The sequence below is a fragment of the Gymnoscopelus braueri genome (assembly GCF_963280865.1).
Source record: "Gymnoscopelus braueri genome assembly, chromosome: 19".
Taxonomy (NCBI): Eukaryota; Metazoa; Chordata; class Actinopteri; order Myctophiformes; family Myctophidae; genus Gymnoscopelus; species Gymnoscopelus braueri.
The window spans coordinates 33,106,307-33,122,369 of record NC_137621.1 but is presented as its reverse complement, the minus strand read 5'-3'; the positions used below and the strand labels follow the sequence as shown (position 1 = coordinate 33,122,369).

At 40.6% G+C, this 16,063-nt stretch overlaps 1 protein-coding gene across 1 annotated transcript; it reads right to left on the bottom strand.

Annotated features, from left to right (window-relative positions):
• Positions 1 to 118: 118 nt before the first annotated feature.
• fbln5 (fibulin 5) lies at positions 119 to 16,033 on the bottom strand. The gene is made up of 11 exons (XM_080413688.1): positions 15,517 to 16,033; positions 15,243 to 15,297; positions 14,847 to 14,895; positions 14,179 to 14,463; positions 8,347 to 8,469; positions 7,302 to 7,418; positions 5,684 to 5,800; positions 4,548 to 4,670; positions 3,779 to 3,905; positions 2,642 to 2,837; positions 119 to 1,213 (listed from the first exon to the last, which is right to left on the bottom strand). Exons 1-11 carry the CDS (start codon positions 15,558 to 15,560, stop codon positions 1,052 to 1,054), a joined length of 1,398 nt encoding a protein of 465 aa, XP_080269814.1. The 5' UTR covers positions 15,561 to 16,033; the 3' UTR covers positions 119 to 1,051.
• Between the last annotated feature and the right edge of the window lie 30 nt (positions 16,034 to 16,063).

The window sequence follows — 16,063 nt, the reverse complement described above, 5'->3', positions numbered from 1 at the left end:
GCACCCCACGACTGACACAACCTTTGGTAGGCAACCCAGCCTGGCAGAGACATGTGCTCCGAGGAGTGCACTGTTCTAGTGTCACTCATCTGGAAAATAATTCCACCATACATTTTTCTCAGGTCTAGTATGACTTTATTTACTGACCAGGTTCACTTAACAGGTTCTCATTGAAGAAGATAAGACAATAACCAGAAAACAAACATCACTGGCCACAAGAGCCTATTTATATCACATAAAGCAGTGTGGTGAATAAATTCATTAGATCTAAGACAAAATTATATCAGTAATTCAACTCAGTCAATAGCTGATTGGTACATTATTTCAATTATAGTTTACATAAGGGCACTGTGAAAGAAAAAGTTACATTACATGTTTTTTTGGATAAGCACAGACACGTGCAGTCAAATAAAAAATATACACATTGCAGCTCAACTGATACCCACGTCAGTAAACAAAATACAGCCATATCTGAGCTCTGGGTTCAGACACAAAAAGGTCTTGATAGATTGACTCACATATTGCAAGCTCACTTTCACAGCTTATCTGAAAGGGATGACAGACAATAAGAGTTGTGAGAAAAGATCAGGAGGACTGTGTTTAGGATGCACAAACAACACAAACACATTGCTTAGTTCAATGAAAGCAATTTAAGCCATTTTGTCAGGTAACATATTCAAAAAATCTAGGTTTTTTGTACACCAAAATTGTACACCATAAATATCCCTCTGTGTGGAACGTCCATCTCACAGACATCAAGCAACAGAGTCCATTAAACTTTAAAACAAGGCAGGATGATGGCACAGGGATTTCTTCCCATAATCTGATCTTTATTGAGCATTTATCGGATGCGTCTTTGTCGATGATGACATGGTAATAAAAGAAAATTATGAGGATGAGCTCTCTGAAGCAAACCATCAACTGCAGCTGAGAATGCCGCAGCTGCACCGTCATGGGCTGTTGGCCTAGACTGCAGAGAGCTGGGACAATTAGGGGAAAAGGTCCTCGGGGGGGGGGGGTTGTAATGCATTGAGACCACACACTCGCCCCATCAGAAAGGATGCTCGGACACAAATATGGTGAGCCGTATGATGGAGCTTCCTCGGAAGTTGATGACGTTGTTCACTGTGACCATTTCCAAGTCCAGGACCACCTCTCTGGGTCCTTTGATGGGACGCGACAACACAAGGGTGGCACTCACATTACTTGTTTGCTGTGAGAGAGAGAGAGAGAGAGAGAGAGAGAGAGAGAGAGAGAGAGAGAGAGAGAGGGAGATAATGAGATATGAATCATAGGAACTAATGGAATGTGATGACTGCAGAAAACAAAAATCTAATCCAAGCCACCAGTGTCCCTAGGGAGATATCTTATCTAAATCACACATTTTAGTTTTTGATAAGATATCACATTAATGTGACTTCAAAGTCAAGTAAAGTTAATGCATTTTCCACAAGTCATTTGAAATAACATTGTGGATGAGGGTGGAAAAACAGATCTATGATTTGTGTAAACAGGACTTATAAGTAGGCAGATTTAAGCAGATGTTAGACAGGAAAAATTAATAACGGTGCATTGGGATTTTGTATACATTGACAGGAAATATGCATTGAAACCAAATGGACCAAATTAATTATCTAAGTCTGCTTGTGCTTGTGCAATGTCTCCCACATTAAGACATCCTATGCACTTCTAGCTCCATCTGCTGGCCAAAGATACTTACACACCGCAATGTTGCTGATGTGTTTACACAGGGCCCATGTGCGCTTACATCATACTCAGGGGTGGGGTAATTGTTTGCCGTTTTACTGCCATTTTTATAGACTATTTTATCTAGAAGTGATGGTTGTTATTTTGTTCCTGCTGTTAGGGTACCCAGTACCACATGTTGTACAAATGCAAAGTAAATATTGGAATGTTTTTTTGTATATCCACCTGGGAGAAATAGCTCAGTGGTCTTGTGGTTAGGGTGTCCCCCCTGAGATTGGGAGGTCAGGGTTCAATCCCTGGCTGAGTCATACCAAAGACTAAAATGGTGCCCTATGCCTCCTTGATTGGCACACAGCATCAAGGGTTGGATTGGGGGTAAATCCCAGAGACATACTAGCGCCATGTCCAGTGTGTGTACTTGTACATCAAGCTGCCTCACGCTATGGAAACAGGAGACAGGCTCCTGACCTATGGGTCACATGGCTCAGGAACTGTTGGTTCCCAAGGCTAATTACATTACAAATAGAGATACATTTCACCAAAGAGATCACCAAAGAGTTCAGAGAGCAACTTCAGCCGTACAGATTTAGTGATTTACAGCCTTTACTCTGTGAATTCCAGCACCTTTGGTGTTCTCACTCAGTGAAAGTCAATGACCTAAAATTTGTATTAACAACAAGCCACTCTACTACAGTTTGTGATTATTATCCCGTGGTGTTGAATAACAGAACAGAAATATTTAAGACAACGCATTTGTGGTGCCTGACTAGCCAATACAGGAGGACAAATTTAACTTCCCACAAACATTTGTTTTTGTTGGCTCTACAAGGAAAAGGATATTCTCTTTGGTCTAAATTGGGTGCAATTTATGCATCTCCATATTTGTAGAGTGATCCTATCCACTACTTTACAGAGTCTTATTAAAAAGACTCACCCTCATGTAGAACTCTCGTCCATCGTTGCCTGTCTTTATCTGGAAGATGTAAAAGGCACCAGGGTAGCGCGTGGTGGCCTGCATCTGAAAGATGTCTGCAGGCACAGTGCGACCAGAGGACAGGTCCATGTGTCGGTATAGGATGGTGAAGGGCTTGTCCCTGCAGGCAGGGTTCTCAGCCGAACACATACACTGACTAGGGAGAGGAGAGGGAAGGTGTCTTTTAGGTTGGCAAAGAAATACCTGCATGTACAGCCTATGCTAACAAAATGGAAAGGCTGATTTTCATTTAATACAATATCGTCCCTGTTGGACAGGAACCTTGTATCTCAATTTGTCAACTTTTAATGTCAGTGTCAGACAAAAATAGCGTTTTGAAGAAAAAAAAATAAGCGAAAGTTAAAGTCTGTCTGTGGGTTTTATGAATATTTAACCAATGAAAACTATTAACAATTGCTTGTGACTAAATAATAATAATAACGATATGTTGGATGTATAGCTTGAATGAAGCTTGGAGCGCGAAGGGTGTAAGTGACATTTTCAGAATGTTACATGAGAGCTTTTCATTGATTGTAATTATTTAATTAAAAACAACATAAAAAAGAAATATTTTAAAACACATTCCTTGAAGCCTTATCTGTATAAAAGTATATATTGCTTAAATATGTTGGTTTTAATTAAATAATTACAATCAATGAAAAGCTCTCCTGTAAAATTATGAACATTTCACTTACGCCCTTTGCGCTCAAAGCCCTCGCAGTGATATATTGGACCATAGACAAGTAACCAAGAGGGGTTAAGCAGCATCACAATTGCAGATGTTTTCAGAGTGTAAGGACATTCATTGGATGGGTGAATTTCTCTGATTAATGAGTAAATGTTAGGATTTAATGGTAACACATGCTTTTGTTTATAATGTATTTTACACTTGGATGGCAGGTTTTTCTGAGATTAAGAACCTCTGACATTCAGGACACTTTAGCCTAATTCATGCATCAGTTATTTTCTGCGAGTAGCACATAAACACAAATGCAAACAATAGTGCACTACATAGCAACTCCTAAGCTAAACCATTCCTACATACTGCAAATGGAGGAAACTAACTCAGAGAAGTGAGAAAATAAGGAGTGTACTCACTTGTCACTGAGTTCAATGTAAGGTAAGTCACATTTTAAAGGGTCCAGGCATGTGTAGCCTCCCTGGAAATTGAAACACACTTGTGCTGTTGTACAGGTGTTGTTACCAGTTTCACATTCATTGATATCTTCAAAATCAAACACACAACAGCCATAGTCAGTTAAAACATCATCATCATCATCATCATCATCATGAAAACAACATCAACACATAAAAAATATATAACTAAAAATATTGAAAAGTATTGATCTGCTAACAATATGTGCATACAAAGTTATACATGTAACAACAGTCAAAATGTTGACCGTTAAACATGAAATTCAGATGCATGTTGCTATTCAACATGTTTTCTTTGTTATTTTGAAGCATCCAAAGTGTCATTTAGGAAGGTACATCCACCATTATTACCTCAATAAAAGCACATTTTCAGCTTTGTGAGCAAGTGAGCAAGAAACAAATTGTTTAAAGTAATGCATGTCAGCTTTTATATTTGAATCTCTAACACTTTCCATCACTTTCTAGGTTTTTATGTTAAATGGTCATTTGTGTCCTTGTGAAAATGACATTCCTTGCATGTGCCAATAATGTGCTTATGATTTAATCACAGAGTTCAAAGATATGGGACAAAAACACATTACAAATCATGTTTCACAATTCATAATTACAGTTTCTGACTCACTGGTAATTGTGTAGTTACCGTAGATTCAATACACCATTAAAGCCCATGAACATGTAACATTCTTTTAGGTTCCCTCATCCTTGATATTACCTTCACAACTCCTGCCGTCTTCATATACATAGTATCCAGGAGGACAGAGACAGGCGAAAGAGCCAGGAGCGTTCGCACATCTGTGCTGACATAAAAATTCAGAGAAGCTGCACTCATCCAAGTCTATGGACGGCAGGAAAAAGCATAGTAAATTCTCATGTGTTAAATGACACAACACAGTGGGCTCACTTCTTCAGAAATGTCAGGAGTCTATTGACCTAACTGATCTAATGATACATTTACTTGATTCAAAACATTAACTAGCCATTTTTCTCCATTTTTAGTAGTTACAAAAGGTGCTATATATAATGTTTAATTAAATTTCATAATAGAGCCATAACAATAGCCCATCTGGAGGCTGGATATGGAAACTAATACATTGACTGGTTTAATATTCTTTATATTAAACATAAACCAAACACATACAAACACGCATCTTGTTCCATGACATGATTGCTGAGAATGAAGTGAAAGAATGAAAGACACACCCTACAGCGTTTGATACGGACTTGCTTGGCTTACCAGTAGCCTACCCAAGATGAGATATCTCATTAATTCAGTACAGATCACAATTACTGTATATCAAAACTATATACTTAAGTCGAATAGTGAAAATAGTCAATGCACAAGCTCACATTGCGATGCATTGTGAGCTTGTGGATTGACTATTTTCACTATTCGACTTAAGTATATAGTTTTGTTATTTTTAAAAATGCTTACATTTGTTGAATATTTATTGATTGAAAAGAAATGATATATTTTACCTATATTGACATGCCCCAAATAGGGACGCCAGGGTTAAGGTAATTTCAGACGGGAAGAGGCCAACGCGCCTATGTAATTCATTTTCAATGAATGAAAATGACGCACAGAGAAATTGAGGGGCGGTGAGGCGAGCGGGCGCAGTCCCGTGAAATTCTCGCACTCGTGCTCGTTTGTGCACACGCACGTGGGCGGCAAGAGCTGGATTGTGGTTCTTTTCCCCGCAGGAGGACAAAACAACAATGATCGCGGCGCGAACCCCGCTGATCCCAGCGGTAACGCCCGCGTCCACCGCTCACCGTCTGTTAAGACCTTTAATGTTGTTAAAGAGCACTTGGGGGAACAATATAACACATACAAATGGTTTTCCTCACCAATACATGAAGTGCCATCAGACGCCAGCTCAAATCCCTCATCGCAGTTACACATGAAGGAGCCATACGTGTTAAAGCAGCCGTGAGTGCATGGCTCATCTTCACATTCATCCACATCTGAAGGATGAAGAGTGGCAGAGCAGTTAGGGAAACATGTACCACACTGAGAAATTAATCAGGAGAATATTTGTGCATGTAAATGTACATGTATAGCTAATTTGGATAGAGCGTCTGTAGATTCCTGAATTGTAAATTGTACTGTAAATTGTACAGAAAAAATAGTCAGAAAGAGTATGGATGTGTGTATGTGTGCCTGTGTACTGTAATGCTGCGTTCACACTAGTGGTGTACTACAAAGGTACAAAATGTGCAAAAAGCTACAGTTCTTCTGAGTCACCGTTGAAGTGTTGCTCAAGCCACACTGAGTAAATGAATAAAAGGGTAGGGATAAATAGCACAAGGAAATGGTTAAGGGCAAGAATGAGTTTTACTTTCATTTATGGAACAGAGCAGGAATTATGGAGAGAGAAGGGGGGTGGCGGCAGTGGCTCAAGAGGTAGAGTGGCCATCTTGGACTCACAAGGTTCAAGTGTCCTTGAGCATGACACTGAACCCTTATTGCTCCTGATGAGCAGGTTGGTGCCTTGCATGATTTCCTCCACCGTCGGTGTGTGGTGAATGTGAAATACATTGTAAAGTGCTTTGGAGAAAGGCGTTATATACCGTAAATGCAGTCCATTTACCAAAATGGCGAAACAAAAACATTTGATTGTTTGATGCTTCACTGCATCATTGGATCACTGAAAAAAGCTCAACTTTTCTTTTATATTTTTTTATATTTTGGGGGGCTTTCTGCCTTTATTTGGATAGTACAGTTGACATAGACAGGAAACATGGAAAGAGGACAGGGAGTAAGGTCGTCGGGTTTGGGACTCGAACCGGAAGCTCGTTGTCAGGCTGCATGAGAGCCTAAATGTGGTATGTGCCTTAACCAGTAGGCCATCGGCGCCCCAGGCCAGCTCAACTTTGATTTGTGACGCAGCCGTTATTTTAAAAAATAGATTTTTCTTTCGGAAACCCCATCTCCGTGTCTGCTCCGAGACAAGATTTGACTTTCTTTTTGGCTGAATGAGCTAGTCCCCGCCTACTCAGATCATGCTGTGCTCTGATTGGCTAGAATTGAGCTTTAAAAAGCTGACGTCTCGAAAGGCAAAAAAAAGCAGCTTCAAAGCTGAGGTCTGGGGAGAAAAAAAGCACGCTTTACTATTTACGCTTTTAAAAGCTCATGAAAAAATGTAAAAAGCTGATTGGCATAGAGATAACATTGAAAATAGAAGCTGATTCATTGTTCAGCTTCCCGTCGGTGTGAACACGGCATTATGCAGCAACAAGTGTTCTGCATCACTTTGTAGCTTCATCTCGATGGGTTCCATCAAAAATCACTTGTAGCCTGTCACTTTGGCACCTAAAGTGTAAACGCAGCATGAAGATGTATGCGGACTGTGGGGCATGAGTGAATGAGTGAGTGAGTGAGTGAGTGAGTGAGTGAGTGAGTGAGTGAGTGAGTGAGTGAGTGAGTGAGTGAGTGAGTGAGTGAGTGTGTGTGTGTGTATTGTACCTTGACAGGTCCTGCTGTCAGGGTTGAGAAGAAAGCCAGGGTTACATGAACACGAATAAGAACCAGGAACGTTGGCACACAGCTGCTGGCAGTAGCCATAGCGACACTCATCAATATCTGGCCAACAAAGAGGGAAACAAGGAACAAACACTTTATTCATACAGTATGTCTATACTTAAAGTGAGTAATTTATTACATTCATCACCAACTTCAAACAATTATACAACTATATCCACCATAAATCCACACTTTGACAATCGTTAACCTGAATCCTATCCTTTTATTATAGTCATATATGTGAAAATCTGGCATAACATTTCCCAATGTGTCATTATAATCACTGCCAGGTCTATGAAATATTAGACAAAATGAGGGCTGTCGAAGTTAACGCATTAATAATGCATTAACACATTGTTCCGTTAATCACGATTAATCACTTTATTGCCATAAGGATTTTCCTTTGAGATTGAGCTTTCAAGAGACAAAACGAATTGGGATGTGTTATGTCGGATTTTGTATTTCACAATAAGGCATGAGGACACCATTCAATGTAATAGGGTGAATAGAACATGGCGGCCGCGTCCATTGAGTTCAATGGAGAAGTGGTGCCCTGTTCTATTCGGTTCCTCAAGCTATATAGAACGCTAGGATTCGGGTTAAAGTTGCCGTTTAAAGTTGCCGTTTAGCTACAGGAAAATTCACTTAAAAATTAACTAAAGACTTTCAAATAATTTCACAAGATTTTCAAAAATAGCCGATCTACAAGCTCACAAATAGATGTGATACTTTATGTTGTGAGCTTGTACATCGGATAAAAATAGTTTTACATTTTCAAATGAAGTGGTTAAGCCTTTCAAAATGTACAGGATATGTAGCAGCAATGCTAGACATTAGGATCTGCTGCCATCTTCAGTAGCTCTGGCTGAATGAGTAAATTGTCACAAGTGAGATCCACAGTAAGATTATGTAGATTATGTAGAAATCACTCTCTAAATTCATCTTTCCAAATCGGTCAAGGCGAAATCAGCATGCAAGATGTATTTACCCTGGCACTGTCCAGCAACCAGCCAGTATCCCTCTGTACAGGAGCAGGTGTATCCACCTGCTGTGTTGATGCACACCTGGGTGGGGTTGCACTGGTGAGAGTTTGACTCGCATTCATCAATGTCTGGAACAGAGAAAAGGAGCACAACACAAGGCAGTTAATTATCTCTTTTGGGAAATTCATCTTTTTGCCCGGAGCATTCAGAGGGAGGTAAAGGCCAGTGGGTCCGCCATTAACACTTTACCTGCCAATCACGAGTATAACCGTTGATGAAAAATACACCCGTTTACTGCCATCCACGAGTATAACCGTTTTTCAAAAAAAACAATTTATCCACACAGAACCAGAGATATCACGATCCAAAGATTTCTAGCTCCATTCACTCCTTGGTTAACTTATTACTTTAAAATCCTGTATCTCAGCTCCTGTGTAAAAAAAAATTAAACACTGGCACTGGGGGAAGTAAAATAAAAAAAACCCTCTGGCAGGGAATGTGCTAAGGAGAACATTTTGATTTAATGTGTATGTTAAAAAACAACACATTTCATAAGCTTTCTTTCTCCTATACAGTATATCACTGTCCAAAGTATATATTTGGCCATTTTCTGTATTTTGAAACAAACTAGTGCAGTGTCCTTACCCGCAGACCGGTTCTGTAGAACCACTCATCCGATGGACTTCACACTAGACACTGCACTTTGTTGGGTCCTCAGCAATACACCTAACAAGTGTGAAGTTTACTGGGTGAGCGGTTAACTAAATACACGCGCCTGCTCTGAGCGAGCTGGCGTGCCTGCTCTGAGTGAGCCGGCCAGATTCTAGAGAACCGCTTTCAACCTCAACACTGCACTTCCTTGGGCCATCAGAAATACTGTGTGAAGTCAATAGGATGAACGGTTCTGGACATATGCAAAGGACATACAGACAGACAGACAGACAGATTTGTGGAATTTATAGAAGGATTTAAATATTTTCTCTGTGGTGACACAGGAGCTGTTGGGAATTCAGCATCTTGTTGTGGTCTACTTGCAACTGGTGGACATTTGGAGTGTGTTTTGTTATAACACTGCCTCTGCAATCAGTAAATTACAACATTTTCCAGCCTCAACTTTTCCCACATTAACTCTGTGGACTTTTCTCTTTATCTGATAACCTACTAGGACTTCATATATAAGTGTGCTTATCTGATTTCAGTTTGGCAGTTAATAAAGTGACTTGTTAACCTTTATTTATCTAGAGAAGCTTTTCTACGTATGCTTGTTTTTCCAGCGACGCTCTGCTTGACATTTGTGCACATAGTCACATACTGTAGTGTATACACACAAGTATAATATATCCAGAAAAGCAAAATGAGCCAAGCACTTCCACAGCAGAATTTTAGTGTTAAGTAATTTGCTCAAGGACACACACACTGGTATACAGAAAACGATCCATTTTCATTTGAGCATCTGAGATTTGAAATAAAAAAACTGTATATAGTATAGTATATACGGTATAGATAACTAGTCATTTTTACCATTCTAACATTAGAATACGTACAAGTTCTCAAAACCCTATATCTACAATGTCTTACTTCACAGTAGCTGTTAAAGAAAAGTGGATGAATACTTGTGCAATTCCCCATCGAGATATATGCCCAGTTGGCTGAAGATTCAGTCTGTTGACCCTCTAATCAAAAGCTTGCTTTTCTAACTTACCGCCTCCCCCAAATGTGAAAACACAACATTACTGTTAACATTTCAACACCCCGACGAGTTTTGACTGTTGTTGCATAAGATTAGAGATTATAATCGGGGTCAAATTCCATTAGATCCCCCGGTTCAGTTCACATAAACTACCTCATAATAGCCACATTTCCTTATGAGGACATGACCAATCAAAAATTCCACACTCTGTGCGTGGTTCTCAGACAATGAAGTCACCAATTCACAATGAAACACAAGTGAGAGAAATGGGTGGGAGCCCCAAGTAGAGCTTGGGATTTTTTTTTGTTTGAACAGACTGCCATGATAAGCGATAACGTCTGGTGGTGGGTTCTGTTGGCCTTTGTGCCAAGCTGGTCTGCTGGCCCTCCATGGGTGAGGGGTTGAGAGAGGGGGGGCGATGCTAGGCCCATGGCCAAGGGCAACACAGTCTCTGCACCTGCTTGCACTTACTAACTTAAAACTCTGAGTACGGGCACCCAGATCATCTGCACTCCATGTGCAGGGTCTACTGTTATCCTGGAGAGGTTGAACTGTGTAATACACACCACAGGAGCGTTTCAGTTCAGTTCCTTATATAGCCTTTTTCATGAGCTGTCTAAGGTCCCTGGGGGTTACTTCTGACAATTTTGATTAACTTGTGGGGTAGATGAGAGCTGTACGGAGGGGATAAAGAGAAGGACGCGATTCTGCTCAATAAATAAAAACTTTAATTAAACATGTTGATGATAGAAGTGTGTTCAAGGATTCAAGAATCACTCAGTGGGACTTGAGGGAACTTCAGAGACAAGACGATAAAGGTGTTTTCATTGTCTGATAAGATGAAAATGTTTGGCCATTGGTGCTAGAACCGGTTGTGGTCCAAATAAGATAAGCACTGTAACTGGATATGAATGACAAATTAACAGAACCAAGACTCATAACCTAGGAGGTACCACTTAAGTTAAGTCTGCAGGTGGTAGATTGATTGACTAATAGGTAACCCATAGTTCCAATCTGGGTACTGGCTGTACTACATGCTGCCAAATATCAACCTGCTATAGTGGACATTACTATTTTTTTTTACTATTTTTTACTATTTAAGCTTCTACTAAATCCATGCATACACTAATGACAATGCAGTTTGTTTACCATTCACTATCCCTTCATCTTATTTTTACAATGCATAATATCATAATTAATTATGATTCAGACATGACTGTGTTACAACAGCATAATTAGCTAAAAATGTTCAACAGCTGGGGCTTTTGCACACTGTTTATATACCTGCATGCTGCGACTATAATTATCACTACTCTCTACACCTCTTTTATATCATGCCCATGGTGGAGCAAATTTATTAACAGCTCAAATGAAGTGTTAACTATTGTTCTCACAGCTGATGCTATTAATGACAGGGGTAAATCTGTGCCATTAGTTTCAAAACAAAGCCATGTCTGTTACAGGTTGAGACAGGAAGTCACTGTCTACTGAGTTTCAGCCCTGTGGCAACATCAATCAACAACCCCTTACATCACTATATCTTAAAATGCACAAACACAGACACACACATATACAGACATATGTATGTGGCATGCCTGTCTGGACCCATGCATGCATATTGTGCACACGCACGCACGCACGCGCACACACACACACACACACACACACTCACACACACACACACACACACACACACACACACACACACACACACACACACACACACACACACACACACACACACACACACACACACACACACACACACACACACACAAAACACACCTTCAACGGTTTGAAGTGCACCCACAGAAGAATGTCTGTTCTATACGCCAGCAAGGCACAGATTTGGCAACAAATGACCTCATCTTTGGCGCTCCGATTTTGTAGTTTACCCAAACAAGGCAGAGAGCTGATTCCCTGACTGCCCCATTTTCCCTTACAAAAGTAGAAAGAGTCTATATTTCTGTCTGGGATAAAAGTGCTCTTTAGATGAAGAATTTCCACTCATTACAAGGTCACGTCTGATTTAGACAGTGTGACAGAAAAATACCCTAATGGACCTTCAGGAGGCCCTTTTCAGCAGCGTATTCCTGTGGGACAGACTGGACCGCTTACGTTAGGATTGCCCAGAGTGTGTTTAAGACAGCTGGGAAAATCATCAGACACTCTCATGTTTAGCTGTGATTTCAAGGATCTGTTGCTATTGCGAAATTCCACAGAATCAATCAAATAGTAGATTTTCCTCAGAATGAGGAGTTGAAAGCCATCCTTCCCTGCTGTTTTATGAGCAAACCGAATATTACACTCAGTTCAGAGGAGAAATATCCATTGGTTACATGAGTTAATGGAACACTGAGGATTTGACTGTTTGTCATTTGACTGTCACCAAATTGTGTTTTTGACTTCACTTTTGTGGTGAGCGACAACAGTCGTATGATTAAGTATAAATATATGGTGGGACCTCTACACTAGCAAAAAACTGTACCATCAAGTATAGATTAGGCTTCACTAGTTACTGCAGCACCTGTGCTCCATCTCCAAAAAGATATCATGTATTTGGAGACGTCTACTTTTGCTCTCTTTTTGACTGTGGGAGGTTAAAAGATGTGGCCAAGTAGCTCGTCAGAGTTTTGGGTTACAGTTTAGAAATTAATGTATAGTGTTAAAGGAGTGTTTACAGCATTAATGCATGGTTAAAGATAAATGCATGACAGACAAGAATGCTACAATGATACATTTGTACAGTAGTCTAATGTGTGTTTGGCCTGCATCCATATGTTGTGTTTGTACAGGTGTAAGTCTGACTTATGCTGAGATTCCTGGCTTTGTTTAAGAGCCCTGTACTTGTTGCACGCCGGTGTCGTGCACCTAAAATAGCAGATCTACAAGCTCACAACGTGTTGCAGCACGACGTGTTGTGAGCTTGTAGATTGGCTATTTTATGGGTGCAACTAAGTATAAATCACTATTTTCTGGCTCGCTCTCCCTGCTCCATCTTTCTCTTTCACTTTCTCACACACACACACACACACACACACACACACACACACACACACACACACACACACACACACACACACACACACACACACACACACACACACACACACACACACACACACACACACACACTTTACTTTCATTTAATTTAGCTGTAATAACTGAAAAGCTAATAAAGTATGGTGGAACAGCCCATTCTTCACAATAAAACACAACTATGTTTTCAATTTGAAGCCACAGATTTCTTCCAGATTTGTTATAAACAATTGGCAGAAAGCCTGGAAGGATTTGAAATGTTCTATTACAAAACACTTTAGAACCATTTAAAAATAAACGATCTTGTCCTTATGTTCAGCATCAATAAAATTGCTGTCATTTTATCAACCTATGACTTAAGCTACTTGTTTTCCTTGCAAGGTGCCTTAATTTATGTATCTATTTAACTTTGGAATATCAATCATTTTGTACTTTTGAATTAATCTCATGTCTTGTCCTGCATTAGAAAAAAATCATCTCTTTTCTTGATCACAATGAGAAACATATTTCATAGTAATGAGAGACAATTATGTTTTTTTTTACTTGTATTTTGAATGCACTGGAGTTAAGCAATATTATGCATCCTGATATCACTTCTTGCTATGAATGGAGGGAATGAACCGGTTTTAGGTAGAGGGGTAGCCAGCCAGAGTTGTTTGGTATTTGAGACAACCACTGACATTGGAAATTGACTTGAAAACCACTGTTGCAAAAGAGATTTCAGCAAGACATTTTGAAAGTCTGCCAAACCCATGCTTCCACTACTTTGGCCACAGAAATGCTACTCTTTCTTTAGGCACTGTTTACATTTTCAGTTTGTCATGAAAACCAAGGCGCAGTGACCAAGAGGGGTTTTGAGGTTATTCAATTCAATTCTTTATTTATTTACTTACTTATTTTTACCTTGCTTGGTTCTAAAGAGGATAGTGGTTTGCCATAAAGGACAAATGACCTGAAAATGACTACTTATAAAACTTAATTCACGATTCTGGAATTGGGAACTTACCTGACAAGTAAAGCAACCCCAGACCTTGTGCTTTAATTTGCCTAAAACGAGTGCTAGGAAGGCTACAGGACCACTTGACTCAGGTGTGGAGTGCAGACTCACCATTACAGGTGCCGTCTTCTGCCACGGCATATCCAAGGATGCATGGCGCAGTGCTTCTCACTATGGGGTAGCTGGGCTCAACAGGCCCAGAAGGGGGTTGGCGGAAGGTGTCCACGAAACCCGCAGATGAGTCTGGATAGGACTCTGGAAGGACCCGGTCTCCGGTCTCCGGTTGATACGACTGGGTGTACAAACCCCTCGGCATGCACAAGTAGCCACCAATTTGATTAACACAGCGCATGTCGCCTCGACAAGGATCCGGCAGAGTACGGCACTCGTCCACATCTAGGATGGAGGGAGGAGGTTCATTAGAGTAAGGACCACATGTCACATCTGTTACTTCCATTGACAGGGAGTCATTGCTTTTTACTGGCCTTGTACTTATTAGGCTACTGCTGGTGGCAAGTGATTAGTTGAACCATATTCTGTTGTTGCACTCAATGTGTGCTGTTTCTCTGGGCAAGAGACAGTAAACTATAAAGTTTAATACCACAGTAGGTTTAATGTAAAGCTACTTTGCCAAATGAGAATGGAGTCAGTCACTTACCAATTAACAGCAGATATTTAAGTAGCTACACATTTTAATCACATTGAGTATAACATTGTCTTGTCTGCACCACTATCCTACAATATTAAACACTTCCAGCATCAATTTGTTATTAACTTACCAACACACTGCCTCGATCTGCGGTCGTAGAGTGAACCTTCTGTGCAGGTCTAGAGGGGGACATAACCAGGACTCAGTAGCTGCTCCTGTAGTGGACCCTTGTCAACACTCAACACAAATTACGATGTGTTCGCATTATCCAAAAGAAAGGCACATCACCACCACTGCAAGTTCCTATATTTATTTGGGATATATAATTCAATGTTGTAGCCTACTTTCTTTACCTAAATTGCCTTGCCATCTTCATATCATGAGGACCACAATTAAAATAGGATGTTTTTTTGTGTTTTTTGTGTCTATTGTAAACATTCACTGTGCCCTACTATGTGAGTGAGTGAATGAATGAATCCATGCAAATAGAATCTCAAATCATGTATGAAAGAACATCTTCTGTTACCTGACCATGTCCAGACTGGATAGAAAGCAGAGCAAATACCAGACCTGTCAGCATGCTGGAAAGAGGGAATTTCAAGTGATCAAATGAGTCTCTGGGACAAAACCTCAATGAAAAACATATAGGCGAGCCTGTGCGGGATGCAGCCTGCGCGGTGCCAGCATCCCGTTAACTTAGCCTATTCATTCAAACACAACTCAAGCTAAAAACACCAAATCATGCAGGAAATGTAAAGATGAAAAAGGTTTAAAAAATAAAAATAAATAAACGCACTAACCTTGAAGAAGTCCCAATCCTCGAGCCACGTACTCCAGAAAACATGATTTAGAGGCACTGCTGAAGTCTGTCCCAAAAGAGAGATTCTTCAGAGCAGTAAAGTCTTCCTACTACACACAGTGCTCTGACCAGCCGTCCAGCCCCCGATTGTGAGTCTTTGCTTTAACTCGGTGGTCTTTACGCAAAAGCCGACACGGGGTTCTCATCAATAACCGCTGTCTGGCCGAACCGAAGCCTCGGTACATTGACCAGCTATCGAAGCAAATGCCTTTCTATTTTCACAAGCGGACTGCGATCTGTCCTCTTCTGCCGTTTACAGATTATTTAGCAATGCAAATTGACTGACTAGCCCCCTCCGAGCACTTTTCACAACAGCTGGATTCAATCACGGAGTGAGAGACAGCCCCCTCACAGGGAGAGAGAGAGAGAGAGAGAGGTCCCAGCGCGTTCAGGGAGCGAGGGGTCCCCGGGGGTCCCGCGGTGTGTTGGGGCGCACTGACTCCAAGTACGCACTGGTTCTGGCAAATAATCGGCTATTATGAGTCGGA